Here is a 25275-nt window from a genome sequence, read left to right on the forward strand (position 1 = left end):
TTGGTTGAGTGGCACTGTAGTGTTGGTTGAGTGACGCTGTAGTGTTGGTTGAGTGTAGTGTTGGTTGAGTGACACTTTAGTGTTGGTTGAGTGGAGCGTTGGTTGAGTGACACTGTAGTGTTGGTTGAGTGTAGTGTTGGTTGAGTGTAGTGTTGGTTGAGTGACACTGTAGTGTTGGTTGAGTGACACTGTAGTGTTGGCTGAGTGGAGTGTTGGTTGAGTGACACTTTAGTGTTGGTTGAGTGTAGTGTTGGTTGAGTGACCCTTTAGTATTGGTTGAGTGGAGTGTTGGTTGAGTGACACTGTAGTGTTTGTTGAGTGACTCTGTAGTGTTGGTTGAGTGTAGTGTTGGTTGAGTTACACTTTAGTGTTGGTTGAGTGGAGTGTTGGTTGAGTGACACTGTAGTGTTGGTTGAGTGGAGTGTTGGTTGAGTGTAGTGTTGGTTGAGTGACCCTTTAGTGTTGGTTGAGTGTAGTTTTGGTTGAGTGACCCTTTAGTGTTGGTTGAGTGTAGTGTTGGTTGAGTGACACTTTAGTTTTGGTTGAGTGGAGTGTTGGTTGAGTGACACTGTAGTGTTTGTTGAGTGACACTGTAGTGTTGGCTGAGTGACACTGTAGTGTTGGTTGAGTGACACTTTTTGTGTTGGTTGAGTGTAGTATTGGTTGAGTGACACTGGCGTATTGTATGAGGGTAGTGTTGGTTTAGTGACACAGTGTGTCGGTTGAGCGTAATGTTGGTTGCATGCAGTCTTGGTGAGAGTGTTGTGTTGGTTGATTGCAGTCTTGGTGAAAGTGTTGTGTTGGTTGAGTGACACTGTAGTGTTGGTTGAGTGACACTTTTGTGTTGGTTGAGTGTAGTATTGGTTGAGTGACACTTGCGTATTGTATGAGGGTAGTGTTGGTTTAGTGACACTGTAGTGTTTGTTGAGTGGCACTGCAGTGTTTGTTGAGTGTAGTGTTGGTTGGGTGTAGTGTTGGTTGAGTGGCACTGCAGTGTTGGTTAAGTGTAATGTTGGTTGAGTGTAGTGTTGGTTGAGTGTTGAGTTGGTTTTAGTGACACTGTATTGTTGGTTGGGTGTAGTGTTGGTTGAGTGACACTGTAGTGTTGGTTGAGTGACACTGTAGTGTTGGTTGAGTGTAGTGTTGGTTGAGTGTAGTGTTGGTTGATTGACACTGTACAGCTTTGTATTTTTTACCATAATATTCCAGAATTGTCATTTGACATAGTTTACAATATGTTTCCCAAACTTTGACCCTGTGTAAACACATACCTCCATTAAATCTCCACGTTGGAAGAGAAGCGAGGAGTGTGAGTGACGTGTCACTGTGAATCTTGCACCTGACCCACTAGAGTAGTTAATACATAGTTTGACAGTCATATTTTAATTCAATGAGAAGCCCGTCTGACTATAACAAAATTCTTCTTTCGAACATTTTGCAACAGAAAAATTAAACTAAACACATTGTGGGAAGGGATTCGGGGTACTGACTGTACTGTTGTATTGAACATAGCTGTTTGGGTACTGACTGTAGTTTGGTTTGTTGTGGGAACTGACTGTATAGTGTTGTGTTGTGGGTACTGACTGCATTGTGGTGTGTTGTGGGTACTGACTGCATTGTGGTGCGTTGTGGGTACTGACTGTCACCGGACCGTATTAGAAAACGACCTACCAGGCACGACTGCACCGGACCGTATTGCGGACGACCCCAGCCAGGTATGACCGACCGTATCAGGCGGATAAAATAACGGACCGGCACCGATCGTATTGCGGGTAACCCGGACCGTATCGGTGGTCAAAATCGACCGTACTTGCGGCATTGACCGGTATCAGGAAAACGGAAGCACCGACCGTATAGTGGTAACGGACCGTATAACGGACCGAACCGAACACCGACCGGAAGGACCGGAAGCGGACCGAATAACGGACCGGACTGTAACTGTGGAACGGTGGCCCGGACCGTATCAGGCACCGGACCGTATTGCGGTGCCAGGGTACCGGACCGGCACCGGATCTCGTAGTGGTGGCACCGACCGGAAGAAAATTGACCAGCAACCGATCCGTATCAGGTGCGGCCATAACGGACCCGGAATAACGACCGGTAATAACGGACCAGTGCCGGACCGTATTGAAGAAATACCCGACCGGTACCGGTGGAACGGTGGACACCGACCGAAGAAGAACGGACCGTAATGACCGTACAGTGGTACCGACCGTAGTGGATGGCCAGTGTAACGGACCGTAAAACCGAGTCCTGACCGTACCGGACGTGGCACCGGACCGGCACCAGATGCGGGTAACGACCAGTACCAGATGTAACTGACCGGTACCAGAAACGCCAGTACCGGACCGGAAGAAACGGACCGTAATACGGACCGTATTGCACCCGGATCGTGGCACCGACCGTAATAACCGACCACAGGATCCAGACCAGGAACTGAAAATAACGGACCGGAAAACGAACTGGCACCCGGACAGCGACCGGACCGTAGCGGACGGATTGACCGTGGTAGTACCGGACGGAAATGGACGAAAACGGACAGCGGTAACGGACTGACAACGGACCGGTATTGCAATACCGTAAAATCGATCCCCGAACGGACCGTATTGCGCTGGATCGGACCGCATTGAAGTAAATAACGGATAGAAGGAATAACGGACCAATACCAGGCCAGGCACCACCACCGGACCTGTATCGACACCGGACCAAATCGTGCTGGCACCGATCGTAACGGACCGGCACTGGTGGTACCGGACCGTATCGAACCAGGACCACCGTATCGTGCTGGCTGGATAACGGACCGTAGTGGTGGAACGGACCGGACCGGCCGAAAATCCGAAGACCGGACTGTAGCACCGACCGTATTTGAAGAATGGACCCCGACAGTGGCACCTGACCAGTGGCACCGGATCGCCAGGCCTGTGGGTGGCACCGGACCGGCACCCGTGACCCACAACGACCAGCCAAACACCGGACGCCAGGAACTGGACTGTACAGGAACCGGACTGTATTGAAGAAAATGGACCGGAACTGTGACCAAAATCACAGAAGAAAGAAAACACCGAATCTGAATAATGAAGAAAGGGCACCGGTATTTGAGGAAGAAAATGGACAGGCAGGGTGGATCGCCACGGACTGCACCTGACCAGTGAACACCAATGTGGTGGAATGGACTGTAATGGGAAACGAAAGAAAGAAAATGGATCAGTCAAAGGAAGGAGGGCAATTGACCGAACACCAGGAATGGACTGAAATACGGATCAGGACCACAGGCTGGCTGGAAAACGACCAGTGGTGGTGGCACCGACTGTAATATGAAAATCGGACTGGAAGCACCGGACCCCAGAAACGGACTGGTAGTGGAAGGAATGGAATGGAAGAATGGACCACACCGGACTGTAGTGGCACGGACGTTACAGGAAAAGGGCACCGGAAGAACGGACTGACAACGGAATGGAAGAATGGACTGGACACAAACAGGCACTGACTGTGGACTGGACTGGTAGTGTGGTGGAATGGAAGAAATGGACCAGTGTGGGGGGTGGAGCAGGACTGAATGTGGTGGGGAATGGACTGGCTGAAGAAACAGGGAATGGATCAGGAAGAATGAAGAATGGACCAGGAATGGATCTCAGTGGCACTGGAATGGAAGAATTGGACCGTATTGAAAGAAATAAATTGGACTGTAGTGTGGTAACACAAACATAGGAAAAGCAGGGAATTGACTGTAGTGAAGGGAATGGAAGAAAGCAGGGAATGGACTGAATTGTGGGAATGGCATGAAGAAATCAGGGAAAATGGACTGGAATGGATCATTGTGGCACTGGATCAGGGAAGGAATGGATCTGTAGTGGTGGCCAGGGGAATGGATCAGGAATGGATCAGAAGAATGGACCAGTGGAATGGATCAGGGTAACTGGAACTGTAGTTGTGGGTGACTGTGTGGGTACTGACTGTAGTTGTGGTGACTGTAGTGTGGTGTGTTGTGGGTACTGACTGTAGTGTGGTGTGTTGTGGGTACTGACTGGGTACTGACTGTAGTGTGGTGCGTTGTGGGTACTGACTGTAGTGTGTAGTGTGGGGTGTTGTGGGTACTGACTGTACTGTGTGGTGTGTTGTGGGTACTGACTGTACTGTGGTGTGTTGTGGGTACTGACTGTATTGTGTGTGTGTTGTGGGTACTGACTGTAGTGTGGTGTGTTGTGGGTACTGACTGTACTGTGGGGTGTTGTGGGTACTGACTGTAGTGTGGTGTGTTGTGGGTACTGACTGTAGTGTGGTGTGTTGTGGGTACTGACTGTATTGTGGTGTGTTGTGGGTACTGACTGTAGTGTGGTGTGTTGTGGGTACTGACTGTAGTGTGGTGTGTTGTGGGTACTGACTGTAGTGTGGTGTGTTGTGGGTACTGACTGTATTGTTGTGGTGTGCTGTGGGTACTGACTGTAGTGTGGTGTGTTGTGGGTACTGACTGTAGTGTGGTGCATTGTGGGTACTGACTGTAGTGTGATGTGTTGTGGGTACTGACTGTAGTGTGATGTGTTGTGGGTACCGACCGACTGTATTGTGGTGTGTTGTGGGTACTGACTGTAGTGTGGGGTGTTGTGGGTACTGACTGTAGTGTGGTGTGTTGTGGGTACTGACTGTAGTGTGGTGTGTTGTGGGTACTGACTGTATTGTTGTGTGTTGTGGGTACTGACTGTAGTGTGGTGTGTTGTGGGTACTGACTGTAGTGTGGTGTGTTGTGGGTACTGACTGTAGTGTGGTGTGTTGTGGGTACTGACTGTAGTGTGGTGTGTTGTGGGTACCGACCGCACTGTACTGTGGTGTGTTGTGGGTACTGACTGGTGTGTTTGTGTACTGACTACTGTGGTACTGTGTGTGGTGTGTTGTGGGTACTGACTGTAGTGTGGTGTGTTGTGGGTACTGACTGTAGTGTGGGGTGTTGTGGGTACTGACTGTAGTGTGGTGTGTTGTGGGTACTGACTGTAGTGTGGGGTGTTGTGGGTACTGACTGTGTGGTGTGTTGTGGGTACTGACTGTAGTGTGTGTGTGTTGTGGGTACTGACTGTAGTGTGATGTGTTGTGGGTACCGACCGCACCGTACTGTGGTGTTTTGTGGGTACTGACTGTACTGTGGTGTTTTGTGGGTACTGACTGTAGTGTGGTGTGTTGTGGGTACTGACTGTAGTGTGTGTGTGTTGTGTTGTGGGTACTGACTGTACTGTGGTGTGTTGTGGGTACTGACTGTAGTGTGGTGTTTGTGGGTACTGACTGTAGTGTGGTGTGTTGTGGGTACTGACTGTAGTGTGATGTGTTGTGGGTACCGACCGCACCGTACTGTGGTGTTTTGTGGGTACTGACTGTACTGTGTGGTTTTTGGGTACTGACTGTAGTGTGGTGTGTTGTGGGTACTGACTGTAGTGTGGGGTGTTGTGGGTACTGACTGTAGTGTGGGGTGTTGTGGGTACTGACTGTAGTGTGATGTGTTGTGGGTACCGACCGCACCGTACTGTGGTGTTTTGTGGGTATTGACCGTACTGTGGTGTTTTGTGGGTACTGACTGTACTAGAGCGTTGAGCATTGGTGTTTTGAGTAATGGACCTCGCCATCTTGAATTAAGTTCCCTCAATAACTGGGTAGTTGCTAGATTCAGATGTGGATGACGAATCAAAATTGGTAGAGACACCAAACTGCTCTAAAACTATTTCTTATCGGTTAGGTACGTACTCTAAAAACCTGAACAACTTGAAATAAGGAGATGTGAAATGAAATATGTTTAAGTTTTATGATATTATTAACCTGTAGTGACGTGGCAATGGAAAACACGCACCTGCTCACTGTAGACCTTATATATGACCATCCACGGTGTGGTTTATGGTATATCAGAATGAAGACTCTACTGGTTCTTTGTCTCGGTGTTGCTGTGGTGGGTAAGTCCTTAGGTGTATAGTTTATACTGGTGTAATATCCCCAGGCTAGCTGGTGAAGGTAAGTCCTTAGCTGCATAGTGTATACTGGTGTAATATCCCCAGGCTAGCTGGTGAAGGTAAGTCCTTAGCTGCATAGTGTATACTGGTGTAATATCCCCATGCTAGCTGGTGAAGGTAAGTAAAGAGCTGTATAGTGTATACTGGTGTAATATCCCCATGCTAGCTGGTGAAGGTAAGTAAAGAGCTGTATAGTGTATACTGGTGTAATATCCCCATGCTAGCTGGTGAAGGTAAGTAAAGAGCTGTATAGTGTATACTGGTGTAATATCCCCATGCTAGCTGGTGAAGGTAAGTAAAGAGCTGTATAGTGTATACTGGTGTAATATCCCCATGCTAGCTGGTGAAGGTAAGTAAAGAGCTGTATAGTGTATACGTGAATGCTGTTGTAATCTTCCACAGCACGTGAAGGCTGTTGTAATCTTCCACAGCACGTGTTTGCTGTTGTGATCGTCCACAGCACGTGTTTGCTGTTGTGTTCTTCCACAGCACGTGAAGGCTGTTGTGATCTTTCACAGCACGTGAAGGCTGTTGTGATCTTCCACAGCACGTGAAGACTGTTGTGATCTTCCACAGCACGTGAAGACTGTTGTGACATTGTTGATGCATACAACACAAACACTTTGGATTCGACTGACATTTTATGGGCTGTGTTCAGCCATACTCTTAAAGGAGTTATCAGTTTTCCTTCTCCCATACCCAACCTCCAACCCCCCACCACCTCCCGCTCCCCCAGCACGCTCACCATTCCTTCTCCCATACCCAACCTCCAACCCTCCATCTTTCCCACTCCCCTAACACGCTCACCATTCCTTCTCCCGTACCCAACCACCAACCCTCCACCACCTCCCGCTCCCCAAGCACGCTCACCATTCCTTCTCCCGTACCCAACCTCCAACCCTCCACCGCCTCCCCTGCTCCCCAGCACGCTCACCATTCCTTCTCCTGTACCCAACCTCCAACCCCCACCACCTCCCTGCTCCCCCAGCACGCTCACATTCCTTCTCTCCTGTACCCAACCTCCAACCCCCACCACCTCCCTGCTCCCCAGCACGCTCACCATTCCTTCTCCCGTACCCAACCTCCAACCCTCCACCACCTCCTGCTCCCCAAGCACGCTCACGATTCCTTCTCCTGTACCCAACCTCCAACCCCCACCACCTCCCGCTCCCCAGCACGCTCACCATTCCTTCTCCCATACCCAACCACCAACCCTCCACCTCCTCCCGCTGCCCTAACACGCTCACCATTCCTTCTCCCGTACCCAACCACCAACCCTACACCGCCTCCCGCTCCCCAAGCACGCTCACCATTCCTTCTCCCATACCCAATCTCCAACCCTCCACCGCCTCCCGCTCCCCCAGCACGCTCACCATTCCTTCTCCCATACCCAACCTCCAACCCTCCACCGCCTCCCGCTCCCCCAGCACGCTCACCATTCCTTCTCCCATACCCAACCACCAACCCTCCACCGCCTCCCGCTCCCCCAACACGCTCACCATTCCTTCTCCCATACCCAACCTCCAACCCCCACCACCTCCCGCTCCCCCAGCACGCTCACCATTCTTTCTCCCGTACCCAACCACCAACCCTCCACCTCCTCCCGCTGCCCTAACACGCTCACCATTCCTTCTCCCATACCCAACCACCAACCCTCCACCTCCTCCCGCTGCCCTAACACGCTCACCATTCCTTCTCTCCTGTACCCAACCACCAACCCTACACCGCCTCCCGCTCCCCAAGCACGCTCACCATTCCTTCTCCCATACCCAATCTCCAACCCTCCACCGCCTCCCGCTCCCCCAGCACGCTCACCATTCCTTCTCCCATACCCAACCTCCAACCCTCCACCGCCTCCCGCTCGCCCAGCACGCTCACCATTCCTTCTCCCATACCCAACCACCAACCCTCCACCGCCTCCTGCTCCCCCAACACGCTCACCATTCCTTCTCCCGTACCCCACCTCCATCCCTCCACCGTCTCCCGCTCCCCCGACACGCTCACCATTCCTTCTCCCGTACCCCACCTCCATCCCTTCACCGTCTCCCGCTTCCCCGACACGCTCACCATTCCTTCTCATGCTTTTTTCTTCCTCTCCCGTGCCCCTTACCTCCTTTCCCGTACCCCCACCTCAACTCCAGCAACTTCCCCATCCTGCTAACCATCCCCATCCCGCCAACGAGATATACCGGGTTTAATGATGTTAATAGATTTTGAAAAGCTTTCGACACAGTTTCTAAAGATTTGATTTATTCTGTCTTATTAAGATTTGGTTTCGGTCCAGGGATTATACGCTGCATTAATTTGTTAACGTATGATACAACCTCATGTGCTATTCAGAACGGAAATCTCTCTGATTTCTTTCCTAATGAGCGAGTTGCAGGCAAGGTGATCCATTATCACCATATTTTTGTTTTTTGTGGCTAAAATCCTTGGATGTATGATGAGCCAAAATAATAAAATGAAAGGTATTGCAATCGGTGAGCAAGAATACGCGTCAGGCCAATATGCTGATGATACAGAGTTATGTTTGGATGGCTCAGGGGATAGTCTATATGCTGCAATTGATACAATGAATACTTTCCACAATATGTCGGGGTTAAAAATAAATATAGATAAGACTAAGGCAATCTTAAAGCTGGAGGCAGAGACATACTTTGTCAAGACGAATATAGAATGGCAAAGAAATGAATTCGAAGTTTTAGGAATTAAATTTACTCCTGACTTAAAGGATCTGTGGGTTATCAACACAAGAAAAGGACTGAAAGACAGTAATAGATTACTAGCGACATGGAGAAACAGACAATTGGCATTGCTTGGCAAAAATACTGTTATTAAAACATTGGCTCTTTCAAAACTGGTGCATATGTTTAATACTTTACGTAAACCACCAGATGAATTTATTATTTCCCTAGAGAGAATATGTTTCAGATTTATTATTTCCCTAGAGAGAATATGTTTCAGATTTATTATTTCCCTAGAGAGAATATGTTTCAGATTTATTATTTCCCTAGAGAGAATATTTATTATTTCCCTAGAGAATATGTTTCAGAATATGTTTCCAGATTTATTATTTCCCTAGAGAGAATATGTTTCAGATTTATTATTTCCTTAGAGAGAATATGTTTCAGATTTATTATTTCCCTAGAGAGAATATGTTTCAGATTTATTATTTCCCTAGAGAGAATATGTTTCAGATTTATTATTTCCCTAGAGAGAATATGTTTCAGATTTATTATTTCCCTAGAGAGAATATGTTTCAGATTTATTATTTCCCTAGAGAGAATATGTTTCAGATTTATTATTTCCCTAGAGAGAATATGTTTCAGATTTATTTGGGATAATAAAATTGACAAAATCAGACGGAGCTTTTTGAAAAAAAGGTTATAAAGAAGGAGGTTTACGCTTGATAGATATCAAAACCTTTGTTATTGCCATGAAACTATCCATACTCAGACTATATGTCAGAAAAGCAAATGTAAGTAATCCATGCAATTTTCATTAAAAGATATATTAAAGTATGGCGCAAATTTGTAGAATATTGTTGAAATTGAAAATCCTTTTTGGAGGAATGTCTGGAAGGCATGGAAATCATATTGTACTAAAAACACCATTGAAGATGATAACATAAATGTAATCTTATCCGAACCCATGTGGCTCGATCATAACTTTAAAAACCCAAACCACTTCACTGAGCTCACAAATGAATTTGAATTATTTAGGACTTGTATGATGAACCAGGTTTGGTCTCTTTTGAAGATCTGCGAACTACATATGGGATAAGGAGTATATATTTAGATCTTGAATATATTTTATATATTTAACATGAATCATGTGAAAAGACCTTAAAAGGCTACAGATATATGACCTTAATATAAACTCGTTACATGAAGATTTCATGACTTCAGCTAAAGGTTCAAGCAAAGGTAAAAATAAATTGCTGTCTGATAGTGTTTTCTCACATATCTGCCACAAATAGGAACATTTCTTCACATATATTGATTTTGAATGGCCCTTGATCTTTAATCTATATAGAAAAAATATAAAAGATGTTAAACTTTTAGATTTTAAATCTACATTTTTGCATGGAATTGTTTATACAAAAAAAATAACTGGATGAAACTAGTTGATAGTTTGATATGTACTTTCTGTAATGAAGCGGATAAAAGCATATATCATATATATATATTGGGGATGTGAGGACAAAAGTTGGACTGAACTTCAAATTTGGATTGATCAAAACATACAGGAATTGCAACTGACAAAATTTCACGTTTGGTTTGGTACTCTAAGTACTAACCCACTACTTTATCATGCAATACTTTCTGCTAAAAGGCACAACTATATTTGCACCCTGAAAAACATAATTCCTAATTTATAAAACTTTATAAAGATTTTAAATGACATATTCATGGTTGAAAACTTTATATCCAAAAGATACTGATAAATTCTAAAACAAAATGGTTTCCTCTATTCCCATTATTTGATCCAGAATGACCATTGTTAACGGCTGGAATTCGATGTGCAATATATTTTTAGATACATTTGATGTAGCAGCAATGTATATTCACATACAACTACACATATACTCGAAATTTGTAATGATGGGGGCAATAAAAATAATTTTTTAAAAAGTGTTTGACTTTTCCTTCTTGACCCATCTGTGTTTTTGTACGGACATGTTTGACTTCCCTCTCCGACGAACGTGTGTATGACTTTTTGATTTTTGTTTCTGCAGGTGCCGACGTTGCCTCGCACATTGTCGGGGGCACAGAGGCAGCTCCTAATACCTGGCAGTGGCAGGGGTCGCTCAGGAAGCTTCGCTCTTCAGGGGAGATAACTCACACCTGCGGCTGCTCTCTACTGAGCTCCCGTTGGGCTTTGACTGCTGCCCACTGCGTGGATGACACGAACTTGTGAGTACAAGAGTGAGATTAGAGCTTAAAATAAATTAAAGTGTTAACAAAACTCACTAGACTTGCCGATTCGATAGGTGACTAAGGTACTTTAGCGACGCCAAACCCAGAGTATTTGTCTGAGAATTTTGCCCTCATATGTTCATATTTTGAAATATTCCAGCATAATTTTGATCATTCATTATATCGCATACAATGCCCGCGCATAGTACATGGCCAGTAAACAAGCCAGTAAATATGCGGCGAGAAGTAAACACCCAAGTAGTTTCATGTGTGTTTTATCTATTGAATGTACGGATGACGAAAGTACAGTGTTGACTGCTGCCCTTTGACCAGATGGTCTTATTGTGCAGGTAGAGGAAGAAAGTAATCATAATCATTACTCGGACCTGGATCACATTTGCCACGGGCGCCGTATGATAAAGTAATCTACGGTTTTCAGTACGATGTTTTGTGCTCACATTGTCTACGGGCACCGTGCGATTTCCGTGGTGACAGGCCGCAGCAAACTTGGATGGAAGCTGCACAGAAGACGTGCGGAGATCGTGCGGTTTCCGAGCGGTCTCCGCAGTTGCTGCATGGACATCGTACTGAGCCCGTGCGGCGTCTCTGGGGAGGCTGAGAGGAGATTGTGCGGTGATCGTGCGGTGCCCGAGCAGTGCCCGTGCGATACCATCTACGGAATACGGGAAACGAGCTTACGATGTTTTCAGACTTGTCAAACTACACTGTTTGACAAAATCGTAGAGGCTACGGCGCCCGTAGATTCGTGCGATAATCGTACGGCCACCGCCACATGGCGACCGCACGGAAATGGAGCTAACGTTTACGGCAGTTTACGGGCGCCGTAACAAGCCATCACAAGCCGAATGTGAACCAGGCATAAATGCCGAACCGACGACACGATTCCACCTGTGTACATGTCTTGTCCAGGAATCACTGTCTAATTGTGATGACACCAGGTGCTCGTGGACAGGGGTGCGCATCTTGTTCCACTGGTAACACCCAGCACAGATACACGCACAGTTATGGCAATGTTTTTGTGCAGGGGTGTCGGCGACTACGAGGTGGTGTTCGGGGCTCACAGTCTCTCAAGCGATAATGGATTCGACCAGAAAGTTGGCGTCTCCAAGTTCGTCATTGTGAGTACAATCACAGATTCTGTTTTGATTGTTATTGGACCTATTTTGCTCAAGTTTAACAATAACGTGTTCAGACTCACGTTCGACGCCAATCTAACATCTTCATATAACCTCTATATTACCTTATCTCACAGCTGTCTCACTTGTATCTGCCCGTATCTCACTATCTCTCATGTATTGTACCTCTGTCGTACCTACATGCACTGTTTCTGTATATCATTAGGGTTTCACCTGTATCTCACCTATATCTTATCCGCTTCTCACCTCTATCTTACCTGTATGCAACCTGTATCTCACCTGTATCTGTCCTGCGAGTTATATGTACTTCACCAGTATCTCACCTATATCTTACCTGTATGCAACCTGTATCTCACCTGTATCTCTACTGCGAGTTATATGTACTTCACCAGTATCTCAACTGTACCTTACATGTATCCAACCACTATCTCACTTGTGTCTCACCTGTATCTGTCCTGCGAGTTATATGTACTTCACCAGTATCTCACCTATATCTTACCTGTATCCCACCTGTATCTCACCTGTATCTGTCCTGCGAGTTATATGTATTTCACCAGTATCTCAACTGAACCTCATCTGTATCCTTCCTAAATCTTACCGGCAATGTACCTATATCCCACGTGTATCCATCTGCATCTTATCTGTATTCAACCTGTATCTGTCCTGCGAGTTATATGTATTTCACCAGTATCTCAACTGAACCTCATCTGTATCTCACCTGTATCTGTCCTGCGAGTTATATGTATGTCACCAGTATCTCACCTGTATCTGTCCTGCGAGTTATATGTATTTCACCAGTATCTCAACTGAACCTCACCTGTATCTCACCTGTATCTGTCCTGTGAGTTATATGTATGTCACCTGTATCTCAACTGAACCTCATCTGTATCTCACCTGTATCTGTCCTGCGAGTTATATGTATGTCACGTGTATCTCAACTGAACCTCATCTGTATCTCACCTGCAGCTGTCCTGCGAGTAATATGTATGTCACCTGTATCTCAACTGAACTTCACCTGTATCCTACCTGTATCTGTCCTGCGGGTTATATGTATGTCACCTGTATCTCAACTGAACCTCATCTGCATCTCACCTGTATCTATGTATCTCACCAGTATCTCAACTGAACCTCACCTGTATCTGTCCTGCGAGTTTTATGTATTTCACCTGTATCTCAACTGAACCTCATCTGTATCTCATCTGTATCTGTCCTGCGAGTTATATGTATTTCACCTGTATCTCAACTGAACCTCACCTGTATCCCACCTGTATGTGTCCTGCGGGTTATATGTATGTCACCTGTATCTCAACTGAACCTCATCTGTTTCTCACCTGTATCTATGTATCTCACCAGTATCTCAACTGAACCTCACCTGTATCTCACCTGTATCTGTCCTGCGAGTTATATGTATTTCACCTGTATCTCAACTGAACCTCATCTGTATCTCACCTGTATCTGTCCTGCGAGTTATATGTATGTCACGTGTATCTCAACTGAACCTCATCTGTATCTCACCTGTATCTATGTATCTCACCAGTATCTCAACTGAACCTCACCTGTATCTCACCTGTATCTGTCCTGCGAGTTATATGTATTTCACCTGTATCTCAACTGAACCTCATCTGTATCTCACCTGTATCTGTCCTGCGAGTTATATGTATTTCACCAGTATCTCAACTGAACCTCACCTTTATCTCACCTGTATCTGTCCTGCGAATTATATGTATTTCACCAGTATCTCAACTGAACCTCATCTGTATCTCATCTGTATCTGTCCTGCGAGTTATATGTATTTCACCAGTATCTCAACTGAACCTCACCTTTATCTCACCTGTATCTGTCCTGCGAGTTATATGTATTTCACCAGTATCTCAACTGAACCTCATCTGTATCTCACCTGTATCTGTCCTGCGAGTTATATGTATTTCACCAGTATTTCACCTGTATCTATCCTGCGAGTTATATGTATTTCACCAGTATCTCAACTGAACCTCATCTGTATCTCACCTGTATCTGTCCTGCAAATTATATGTATGTCACCTGTATCTCAACTGAACCTCATCTGTATCTCACCTGTATCTATGTATCTCACCAGTATCTCAACTGAACCTCACCTGTATCTCACCTGTATCTGTCCTGCGAGTTATATGTATTTCACCTGTATCTCAACTGAACCTCATCTGTATCTCACCTGTATCTGTCTTGCGAGTTATATGTATTTCACCTGTATCTCAACTGAACCTCATCTGTATCCTTCCTAAATCTTACCGGCAATGTACCTATATCCCACGTGTATCCATCTGAATCTTATCTGTATACCACCTGTATCTGTCCTGCGAGTTATATGTATGTCACCAGTATCTCAACTGAACCTCACCTGTATCTCACCTGTATCTATCTTGCGAGTTATATTTATGTCACCAGTATCTCAACTGAACCTCACCCGTATCTGTCCTGCGAGTTATATGTATTTCACCAGTATCTCAACTGAACCTCATCTGTATCCTTCCTAAATCTTACCGGCAATGTACCTATATCCCACGTGTATCCATCTGCATCTTATCTGTATTCCACCTGTATCTGTCCTGCGAGTTATATGTATGTCACCAGTATCTCAACTGAACCTCACCTGTATCTCACCTGTATCTATCTTGCGAGTTATATTTATGTCACCAGTATCTCAACTGAACCTCACCTGTATCTGTCCTATGAGTTATATGTATTTCACCAGTATCTCAACTGAACCTCATCTGTATCCTTCCTAAATCTTACCGGCAATGTACCTATATCCCACGTGTATCCATCTGCATCTTATCTGTATTCCACCTGTATCTGTCCTGCGAGTTATATGTATGTCACCAGTATCTCAACTGAACCTCACCTGTATCTCACCTGTATCTATCTTGCGAGTTATATTTATGTCACCAGTATCTCAACTGAACCTCACCTGTATCTGTCCTGCGAGTTATATGTTTTCCACCAGTATCTCAACTGAACCTCACCTGTATCTCACCTGTATCTATCTTGCGAGTTATATTTATGTCACCAGTATCTCAACTGAACCTCACCTGTATCTGTCCTGCGAGTTATATGTATTTCACCAGTATCTCAACTGAACCTCATCTGTATCTCACCTGTATCTGTCCTGCGAGTTATATGTATTTCACCAGTATTTCACCTGTATCTATCCTGCGAGTTATATGTATTTCACCAGTATCTCAACTGAACCTCATCTGTATCTCACCTGTATCTGTCCTGCAAATTATATGTATGTCACCTGTATCTCAACTGAACCTCATCTGTATCTCACCTGTATCTATGTATCTCACCAGTATCTCAACTGAACCTCACCTGTATCTCACCTGTATCTGTCCTGCGAGTTATATGTATTTCACCTGTATCTCAACTGAACCTCATCTGTATCTCACCTGTATCTGTCTTGCGAGTTATATGTATTTCACCTGTATCTCAACTGAACCTCATCTGTATCCTTCCTAAATCTTACCGGCAATGTACCTATATCCCACGTGTATCCATCTGAATCTTATCTGTATACCACCTGTATCTGTCCCATGAGTTATATGTATGTCACCAGTATCTCAACTGAACCTCACCTGTATCTCACCTGTATCTATCTTGCGAGTTATATTTATGTCACCAGTATCTCAACTGAACCTCACCCGTATCTGTCCTGCGAGTTATATGTATTTCACCAGTATCTCAACTGAACCTCATCTGTATCCTTCCTAAATCTTACCGGCAATGTACCTATATCCCACGTGTATCCATCTACATCTTATCTGTATTCCACCTGTATCTGTCCTGCGAGTTATATGTATGTCACCAGTATCTCAACTGAACCTCACCTGTATCTCACCTGTATCTATCTTGCGAGTTATATTTATGTCACCAGTATCTCAACTGAACCTCACCTGTATCTGTCCTGCGAGTTATATGTATTTCACCAGTATCTCAACTGAACCTCATCTGTATCCTTCCTAAATCTTACCGGCAATGTACCTATATCCCACGTGTATCCATCTGCATCTTATCTGTATTCCACCTGTATCTGTCCTGCGAGTTATATGTATGTCACCAGTATCTCAACTGAACCTCACCTGTATCTCACCTGTATCTATCTTGCGAGTTATATTTATGTCACCAGTATCTCAACTGAACCTCACCTGTATCTGTCCTGCGAGTTATATGTTTTCCACCAGTATCTCAACTGAACCTCACCTGTATCTCACCTGTATCTATCTTGCGAGTTATATTTATGTCACCAGTATCTCAACTGAACCTCACCTGTATCTGTCCTGGGAGTTATATGTATTTCACCAGTATCTCAACTGAACCTCATCTGTATCCTTCCTAAATCTTACCGGCAATGTACCTATATCCCACGTGTATCCATTTGCACCTTATCTGTATCTCACCCGCATCTCTCCTGTATATTACGTTTATCCCACCTATATATACGCCGTATCTTACCTGTATCCCACCCTTATATTACCTGTATCCCACCCTTATCTTACCTGTATCCAATCCTTATCTTACCTGTATCCCACCCTTATATTACCTGTATCCCATCCTTATCTTACCTGTATCCCACCCTTATATTACCTGTATCCCACCCTTATATTGCCTGTATCCCACCCTTATCTTACCTGTATCCCACCCTTATATTACCTGTATCCCACCCTTATATTACCTGTATTACACCCTTATCGTACCTGTATCACACCCTTATATTACCTGTATCACACCCTTATATGACCTGTATGCCTCCTGTATCTTATTTGTGTACCACCTTTACGTAACCTGTTTCACTTCTGTACCTTACCTGTTTATTACCTGTATCCCACCCATATATTACTTGTATCCCTCCTGTATCTTACCTGTATTTCACACGTATATAACCTGTATCCTTCATGTATCTTACCTGTATCTCACCTGTATCCCACCTGTATCTCACCTGTATCCCACCTGTATCTCACCTGTATCTTACCTATGTCCCATCACTATATTGCTTATGTCTTACATGTATCTTGCTTGTTTCTGATTTGTCTTACCTCTATTCTCCTCCTATATATTACCTGTATCTTGCAATTATTTTGTCTGTATCTCACCTGTATGAGATCTTACCTGTATCTCCCTTTTATAATAAATTAATCCCTGCTGTATTTACCTACATCCCTCCTGAATATCACCTGTATATTTCCTGTGTCTTAACTGTACCCCACCCTCATAACCTGCATCCCACCTGTATATTTCTTACCTGTACCCCACCTATAAGCTACCCGTATCTCACATGTGTCTTATCAGTATCTCGTCTGTAACGTACCTGTATCATACTTGTTTCTCTGCTGTATCTCACCAATGTCTTACCTGTATCCGTCCTGTATATTACCTGTACCTTACCTGTATCCCACCTGTGTATAACATCTGTATCTGATCTGCATCTTGCATTCACCTGCGCTTTACCTGTTCCTCAGCATCCGGGTTGGAATCCGAACCAGTCTGGTTTCCCCAACGACATCGCGCTGATCCAGTTCAACACCGACGTCGTAATGAACGCTGCCGTCAAGACCGCGAACCTCATCGACAACAACGACGACTTCGCTGGGGAAAGCAACTGCTTCATCACAGGCTGGGGGAAAACTGCTGGTATACTTAGTAAAGTCTGAGTAAAGACGATTAATATATCTAAATTACGTCTAAATTACTGGCAGGTGTCAATGCATGGTGTACAGTCAATATATGAGATAAAAGGGAAGTAACCTGTCAGCTAGTTTGAGCTCATCCTCACGGGTACCCATTGGCTGTGTCACTTCCCAGGTCTGGTAGTGCTATTGTTATTTTCAGGAAGTAACTCTGGTTTGCCGGATAAACTGCAGGAGGCTCCCACCAACGTCATCTCGTACAGTGAATGCCGCAGTCGCATCGGCAGTTCTGTCAGAGCTGACCACATCTGTGCCTTTGACTACAACGGCGTGACTGGGGGGTGTAACGTACGTAAAGTATACCTGTCTGAGACCATGTCGGGCATGCCGTGAAACTGTCGGGTATGTCCGTGACAATGTCGTGTATGTGCGTGACAACGTCGGGTATGTCTGTGACACTGTCGGGTATGTCCGTGACCATGTCGGGTATGTCTGTGACACTGTCGGGTATGTCCGTGACCATGTCGGGTATGTTCGTGACACGGGTATGTCCGAGCCATGTGAAGTATGGCGGTAAACCCACACTATGAAATAAGATTGAAACATGGATCTGGAGGGTGAGGTTCAGCAGTTCTGGACACACATGAACTATGCAGGAAAACATATAACGCTTCCTTCTTTCCAACTGCTGCCACCAGAGTTTTCACATCTGATTTTGTTACACTCCTGGTACAGTGCTATCGGGAAATGTCAATAGTCCGCTCTTGGCATCTCACAATAACGGCACGGTTACATGTTGTCAGGTGTATGAAATCATCAATAAGTGAAACATACTCAGCATAAAGAGTGAGGACTATTTTTATGGATATACAACTACTTTATTCTGTATAGGCGACGTTTCGACATATATTCTAATGTTGTTGTCAACGATAATACTTGCTTGACAACGATATTAGAATCTATGTCGAAACGTCGCTTATACAGAATAAAGAAGTCGTATATCCATAAAAATAGTCCTCATTCTTCATCTCCCCAACAGCTAGACTGCTAATCAAAGAAGTCATACTCAGCATAAGTGCGAGGAAGCTCGGGACATTTGAATAGTTCCTACTTCCATTAAAACGTTCTCCTGAATCTCTTCCAGGGAGACAGCGGAGGACCTCTTGTATGTCAAAAGAGCGGAAGTAACCAGTTCACCCTCTTGGGCGCTGCATCATGGGTAATCACTGGTTGCGTCACTACATACCCCACAGTGTATGCCCGTGCTTCCAGCTATCGTGAGTGGATCAGAAGCGAGTCTGGTGTATAAAACAACGAAATGCTGAGGAAATAAAATATTCCTTCATTGAGTACATTTTGTCTTGTGTCTGTCCAAATGGTGTGCCTGTCCTGGTGGTGTGCTTGTTAGTCTCAGAGGTGAAGCTGGTAGTTGAGGTAAAGCTGCTCTCCGTCGTCTCAGAGGTGAAGCTGGTAGTTGAGATAAAGCTGCTCTCTGTCGTCTCAGAGGTGAAGCTGGTACTTGAGATAAAGCTGCTCTCTGTCGTCTCAGAGGTGAAGTTGATAGTTGAGATAAAGCTGCTCTCTGTCGTCTCAGAGGTGAAGCTGATAGTCGAAATAAAACTGCTCTTCGTCACTTCCGAGACGATGCTGATAGTTGAGATAAAGCTGCCCTCCGTTGTCTCGGAGGTTAGGCTGATAGTTGAGATAGAGCAGGCCCTCCGTTGTCTCGGAGGTTAAGCTGGTAGTTGAGATAAAGCTGCTCTTTGTCACCTCCGAGACGATGCTGATGGTTGAGCTAACACTGCTCTCTGTTGTCTCAGAGGTGAAGTTGGTAGTGGAGATAAAGCTGCTCTCCGTTGTCTCATAGGTGAAGATGTTAGTTGAGATGGAGCTGCTCTCTGTCGTCTCAGAGGTAAAGCTGGTAGTTGAGATAAAGCTGCTCTCTGTCACCTACGCGACGATGCTGATGGTTGAGCTAACACTGCTCTCTTTCGTCTCAGAGGTGAAGTTGGTAGTGGAGATAAAGCTGCTCTCCGTTGTCTCATAGGTGAAGATGTTAGTGGAGATAGAGCTGCTCTCTGTCGTCTCAGAGGTAAAGCTGGTAGTTGAGATAAAGCTGCTCTCTGTTGTGTCGGAGGTGAAGCTGATAATTGAGAGAAAGCTGCTCTCTGTCACCTCTGAGACGATGCTGGTAGCTGATGTAAATCTGCTCTCTCTCATCTTCAAAATGATGTTGATAGTTGAGATAAAGCTGCTCTCTGTCAGCTCCGAGACGATGCTGGTAGTTGAGATAGAGCTGCTCTTTGTCATCTTCGAGACGATGCTGATAATTGAAATAAAGCTGTTCTCTGTCACCTCAGAGACGATGCTGATAGCTGAACTAAAGCTGCTCTCTGTCATCTTTGAGAAGATGCTGATAGTTGAGATAAAGCTGCTCTTTGTCGTATCAAAGGTGAAGCTGGTAGTTGAGATAAAGCTGCTCTCTGTCACCTCAGACACGATGCTGATAGCTGAAAAAAAGCTGCTCACTTTTACCTTCGAGACGATGCTGATAGTTGAGATAAAACTGCTTCCTGTCGTCTCAAAGGTAAAGCTGGTAGTTGAGATAAAGCAGCTCTCTGTTGTCTCGGAGGTGAAGCTGGTAGTGGATATAAAGCTGCTCTCTGTCACCTGCGAGACGATGCTAACTGTTGACATAAAGCTGCTCTCGTTCGTCTCAAAGGTGAAACTGGTAGTTGAGATAAAGCTGCTCTCTGTTGTCTCGGAGATGAAGCTGGTAGTTGAGATATAGTTGCTCTCTGTGACTTACGAGACGATGCTGATAGTTGAGATAAAGGTGCTTTCTATCACTACCAAGACCATGCTGATAGTTGAGATAAAGCTGCTCTCTGTCGTCTCGGAGGTGAAGCTGGTAGTTGAGATATAGCTGATCTAATTTGTCTCAGAGGTGAAGCTGACAGTTGAGATAAAGCTGCTCTCTGTCACCTACACGATGATGCTTATAGTTGAGCTAACACTGCTCTCTGTAGTCTCAGAGGTGAAGCTGGTAGTTGAGATGAAGCTGCTCTCTGTCACCTCCGAGACGTTTCTGATAGTTGACATAAAGCTGCTCTCTGTCATCTTAGAGACGCTGCTGATAGTTGAGATAAAGCTGCTCTCTGTCGTCTCAAAGGTGAAGCTGGTAGTTGAGATAAAGTTGCTTTCTATCACTTCCAAGACGATGTTGATATTTGAGATAGAGCTGCTCTCTGTCGTCTCAGAGGTGATGCTGGTAGTTGAGATAAAGTTGTTCTTTGTTGTCTCGGATGTGAAGCTGGTAGTGGAGTTAAAGCTGCTCTCTGTCGTCTCAAAGGTAAAGATGGTAGTTGAGATAAAGTTGCTCTTTGTTGTCTCGGATGTGAAGCTGGTAGTTGAGATAAAGCTGCTCTCTGTCGTCTCAAAGGTAAAGATGGTAGTTGAGATAAAGCTGCTCTCTGTTGTCTCGGATGTGAAGCTGGTAGTGGAGATAAAGCTGCTCTCTGTCGTCTCAAAGGTAAAGATGGTAGTTGAGATAAAGCTGCTCTCTGTTGCCTCGGATGTGAAGCTGGTAGTTGAGATAAAGCTGCTTTTTGTCACCTCAGAGACGATGCTAATAGTTGAGATAAAGCTGCTCTCTGTCGTCACAAAGGTTAAGATGGTAGTTGAGATAAAGCTGCTCTCTGTTGTCTCGGAGGTGAAGCTGGCAGTTGAGATATAGCTGCTCTCCTTTTTCTCAGAGGTGAATCTGATAGTTAAGATAAAGCTGCTGTCTGTCACCTACGCGATGGTACTTATGGTTGCGCTAACACTGCTCTCTGTTGTCTCAGAGGTGAAGCTGGTAGTTGAGATAAAGCTGCTCTCTGTTGTTTCAGAGGTGATGCTGGAAGTTGAGATAAAGCTGCTCATTGTCACCTCCGAGACGTTTCTGATAGATGAGATAAAGCTGCTCTATGTCTCCAACTCGATGATGCTTATGGTTGAGCTAGCACTGCTCTCTGTCGTCTCAGAGGTGAAGCTGGTAGTTGAGATAAAGCTGCTCTCTGTTTTGTCGGAGATGAAGCTGGTAGTTGAGATAATTCTTCTCTCTGTCGTCTCAGAGGTGAAGCTGATAGTTTAGATAAAGCTGCTCTCCGTTGTCTCATAGGTGAAGCTGGTAGTTGAGATAGAGCTGCCTTCTGTCCCCTCAGAGGTGAAGCTAGTACTTGAGATAAAGCTGCTCTCTATTGTGTCGGAGGTTAAACTGGCACTTGAGAGAAAGCTGCTCTCTGTCACCTCCGAGACGATGCTGATAGTTGATGTAAATCTGCTCTCTGTCATGTTCACAATGATGTTGATAGTTGAGATAAAGCTGTTCTCCGATGTCTCACAGGTTAAGTTAGTAGTTGAGATATAGCTGCTCTGTGTCCCCTCAGAGGTGAGGCTGGTATTTTTGATAAAGCTGCTCTCTGTCGTCTCAGAGGTGAAGTTGGTAGTTGAGATAAAACTGCTCACTGTCACCTCCGAGAGGATGCTGATAGTTGAGATAAAGCTGTTCTCTGTCATCTTCGAGACGATGCTAATAGTTGAAATAGAGCTGCTCTCTGTCATGTACGAGACGATGCTGATAGTTGAGATAAAGCTGCTCTCTGTCACCTCCGAGACGATGCTGATAGTTGAGATAAATCTGCTCTCTGTCGTCTCAGAGGTGTATGTGGTAGTTGAGATAAAGCTGCTTTCTGTCGTCTTAGAGGTGAAGCTGGTAGTTGAGATAAAGCTGCTCTCTGTCACCTACGATGCGATATTGATAGTTGAGATAAGGATGCTCTCTGTCACCTCCGTGATGATGCTGTTAGTTGAGATAAAGCTGTTCTCTGTCGTCTCAAAGGTGAAGCTGGTAATTGAGATAAAACAGCTCTCTGTCATCTCCGAGGTAATGCTTGTAGTTGAGATAAAGCTGCCTCTCACCTCAGAGACCGTGCTAATAGCTAAAATAAAGGTCCTCTCTGTCATCTTCGAGACGATGCTGATATTTGAGATAAAGCTGCTCTCTGTCACCTCCGAGACGATGCTGATAGTTAAGATAAAGCTGCTCTCTGTCGTCTCAGAGGTGAAGCTGGTAGTTGAGATAAAGCTGCTCTTTGTCGTCTCAGAGGTGAAGCTGGTAGTTTAGATAATGCTGCTCTTTGTCGTCTCAGAGGTGAAGCTGGTAGTTGAGATAAAGCTGCTCTTTGTCGTCTTAGAGGTGTAGCTTGTAGTTGAGATAAAGCTGCTCTCTGTTGTGTCGGATTTTAAGCTGGTACTTGAGAGAAAGCTGCTCTCTGTCACCTCCGAGACGATGCTGATATATGAAATATAGGTTCCCTCTGTCTTCTTCAAAACGATTCTGATAGTTGATAAAGCCTCTCTCTCTCACCTCCGAGACGATGCTGAAGGTTGAGTTAACACTGCTCCCTGTTGTCTCAGAGGAGAAGCTGGTAGTTGAGATAAAGCTCCTCTCTGTTGTGTCGGAGGTGAAGCTGGTAGTTGAGATAATTCTCCTCTCTGTTGTCTCAGAGGTGAAGCTGGTAGTTTAGATAGAGCTGCTTTTTGTCGTCTCAGAGGTGAAGCTGGTACTTGATATAAATATGCTCTCTGTTGTGTCGGAGGTGAAGCTGGTACTTGAGAGAAAGCTGCTCTCTGTCACCTCCGAGACGATACTGACAGTTGAGATAAAGCTGCTTCCTGTCGGCTCAGGTGAAGCTGGTAGTTGAGATAAAGCTGCTATCTTTCACGTACGAGACGATACTGGTAGTTGAGATAAAGCTGCTGTCTGTCACCTTCGAGACGGTGCTGATAGTTAAGATACAGCTGTTCTCTGTCATCTTTGAGACGATGCTGATAGTTGAGATAAATCTGCTCTCTGTCGTCTCAAAGGTGAAGCTGGTAGTTAAGATAAAGCTGCTCTCTGTCACCTACGAGACGATGCTGATAGTTGAAATAAAGCTGCTTCCTGTCGTTTGAGGTGAAGCTGGTAGTTGAGATAAAGCTGCTCTCTTTCACGTACGAGACGATGCTGGTGGTTGAGATAAAGCTGCTCTCTGCTATGTTCGAGACGAAGCTGATAGTTGAAATAAATCTCCTCTCTGTCATCTTCGAGACGATGCTGATAGTTAAGATAAAGCTGCTCTCTGTCGTCTCAGAGACGAAGCTTGTAGTTGAGATAAAGCTGCTCTTTGTCACCTCCGAGGCGATGCTGATAGTTGAGATAAAGCTGCTCGCTGTCACCACCGAGACGATGCCGATAGTTAAGATAAAGCTGCTCTTTGTCGTCTCAGAGGTGAAGCTGGTAGTTGAGATAAAGCTGCTCTCTGTCATCTCAGAGGAGAAGCTGGTAGTTGAGATAAAGCTCATCTCTGTTGTGTCGGAGGTGAGGCTGATAGTTGAGATAAAGCTGCTCTCTGTGGTCTCAGAGGTGAAGCTGGTAGTGAAGATAAAGTTGCTCTCTGTCGTCTCAGAGGTGAAGCTGGTAGTGAAGATAAAGCTGCTCTCCGTTGTCTCAGAGGTGAAGCTGGTAGTTGAGATAGAGCTGCTCTTTGTCGTCTCAGAGGTGAAGCTGGTAGTTTAGATAATGCTGCTCTTTGTCGTCTCAGAGGTGAAGCTGGTAGTTGAGATAAAGCTGCTCTTTGTCGTCTTAGAGGTGTAGCTTGTAGTTGAGATAAAGCTGCTCTCTGTTGTGTCGGATTTTAAGCTGGTACTTGAGAGAAAGCTGCTCTCTGTCACCTCCGAGACGATGCTGATATATGAAATATAGGTTCCCTCTGTCTTCTTCAAAACGATTCTGATAGTTGATAAAGCCTCTCTCTCTCACCTCCGAGACGATGCTGAAGGTTGAGTTAACACTGCTCCCTGTTGTCTCAGAGGAGAAGCTGGTAGTTGAGATAAAGCCTCTCTGTTGTGTCGGAGGTGAAGCTGGTAGTTGAGATAATTCTCCTCTCTGTTGTCTCAGAGGTGAAGCTGGTAGTTTAGATAGAGCTGCTTTTTGTCGTCTCAGAGGTGAAGCTGGTACTTGATATAAATATGCTCTCTGTTGTGTCGGAGGTGAAGCTGGTACTTGAGAGAAAGCTGCTCTCTGTCACCTCCGAGACGATACTGACAGTTGAGATAAAGCTGCTTCCTGTCGGCTCAGGTGAAGCTGGTAGTTGAGATAAAGCTGCTATCTTTCACGTACGAGACGATACTGGTAGTTGAGATAAAGCTGCTGTCTGTCACCTTCGAGACGGTGCTGATAGTTAAGATAAAGCTGTTCTCTGTCATCTTTGAGACGATGCTGATAGTTGAGATAAATCTGCTCTCTGTCGTCTCAAAGGTGAAGCTGGTAGTTAAGATAAAGCTGCTCTCTGTCACCTACGAGACGATGCTGATAGTTGAAATAAAGCTGCTTCCTGTCGTTTGAGGTGAAGCTGGTAGTTGAGATAAAGCTGCTCTCTTTCACGTACGAGACGATGCTGGTGGTTGAGATAAAGCTGCTCTCTGCTATGTTCGAGACGAAGCTGATAGTTGAAATAAATCTCCT

General features: G+C 45.1%; 3 protein-coding genes across 3 annotated transcripts; 1 reads left to right on the forward strand and 2 right to left on the reverse strand.

The window, feature by feature from the left end:
- The first annotated feature begins 5887 nt into the window (after positions 1-5887).
- LOC124253772 (elastase-1-like) lies at positions 5888-19075 on the forward strand. The gene is made up of 6 exons (XM_046687601.1): positions 5888-5930; positions 10726-10903; positions 11952-12045; positions 17559-17730; positions 17929-18074; positions 18871-19075. The coding sequence occupies exons 1-6, from the start codon at positions 5888-5890 to the stop codon at positions 19033-19035; spliced, it is 798 nt and encodes a 265-aa protein (XP_046543557.1). The 3' UTR covers positions 19036-19075.
- A 2782-nt stretch (positions 19076-21857) lies between these two features.
- On the reverse strand, positions 21858-22733 carry LOC124253758 (uncharacterized serine-rich protein C215.13-like). The gene is made up of 2 exons (XM_046687583.1): positions 22689-22733; positions 21858-22511 (listed from the first exon to the last, which is right to left on the reverse strand). The coding sequence occupies exons 1-2, from the start codon at positions 22731-22733 to the stop codon at positions 21858-21860; spliced, it is 699 nt and encodes a 232-aa protein (XP_046543539.1).
- A 156-nt stretch (positions 22734-22889) lies between these two features.
- LOC124253759 (uncharacterized serine-rich protein C215.13-like) lies at positions 22890-25016 on the reverse strand. Its single transcript, XM_046687584.1, is given in 3 exon segments — positions 22890-23061; positions 23767-24495; positions 24931-25016. Coding segments are annotated over 3 exon segments (987 nt in total).
- Between the last annotated feature and the right edge of the window lie 259 nt (positions 25017-25275).

The sequence above is a fragment of the Haliotis rubra genome, unplaced genomic scaffold, assembly GCF_003918875.1.
Source record: "Haliotis rubra isolate DU_JTF1 unplaced genomic scaffold, ASM391887v1 Scf550, whole genome shotgun sequence".
Lineage (NCBI taxonomy): Eukaryota > Metazoa > Mollusca > Gastropoda > Lepetellida > Haliotidae > Haliotis > Haliotis rubra.

Excerpts from the sequence above, each read along its gene's own strand:
- LOC124253772 (XM_046687601.1), top strand. The coding sequence starts at position 5,888 with ATGAAGACTCTACTGGTTCTTTGTCTCGGTGTTGCTGTGGTGG. Across the intron at positions 5,931-10,725 it reads TCTCGGTGTTGCTGTGGTGG|GTGCCGACGTTGCCTCGCAC; the intron begins GTAAGTCCTTAG and ends TTGTTTCTGCAG. Across the intron at positions 10,904-11,951 it reads TGCGTGGATGACACGAACTT|GGGTGTCGGCGACTACGAGG; the intron begins GTGAGTACAAGA and ends GTTTTTGTGCAG.
- LOC124253758 (XM_046687583.1), bottom strand. The coding sequence starts at position 22,733 with ATGACAGAGAGGACCTTTATTTTAGCTATTAGCACGGTCTCTGAG. Across the intron at positions 22,512-22,688 it reads CTATTAGCACGGTCTCTGAG|GTGACAGAGAGCAGCTTTAT; the intron begins GTGAGAGGCAGC and ends ATCGCATCGTAG.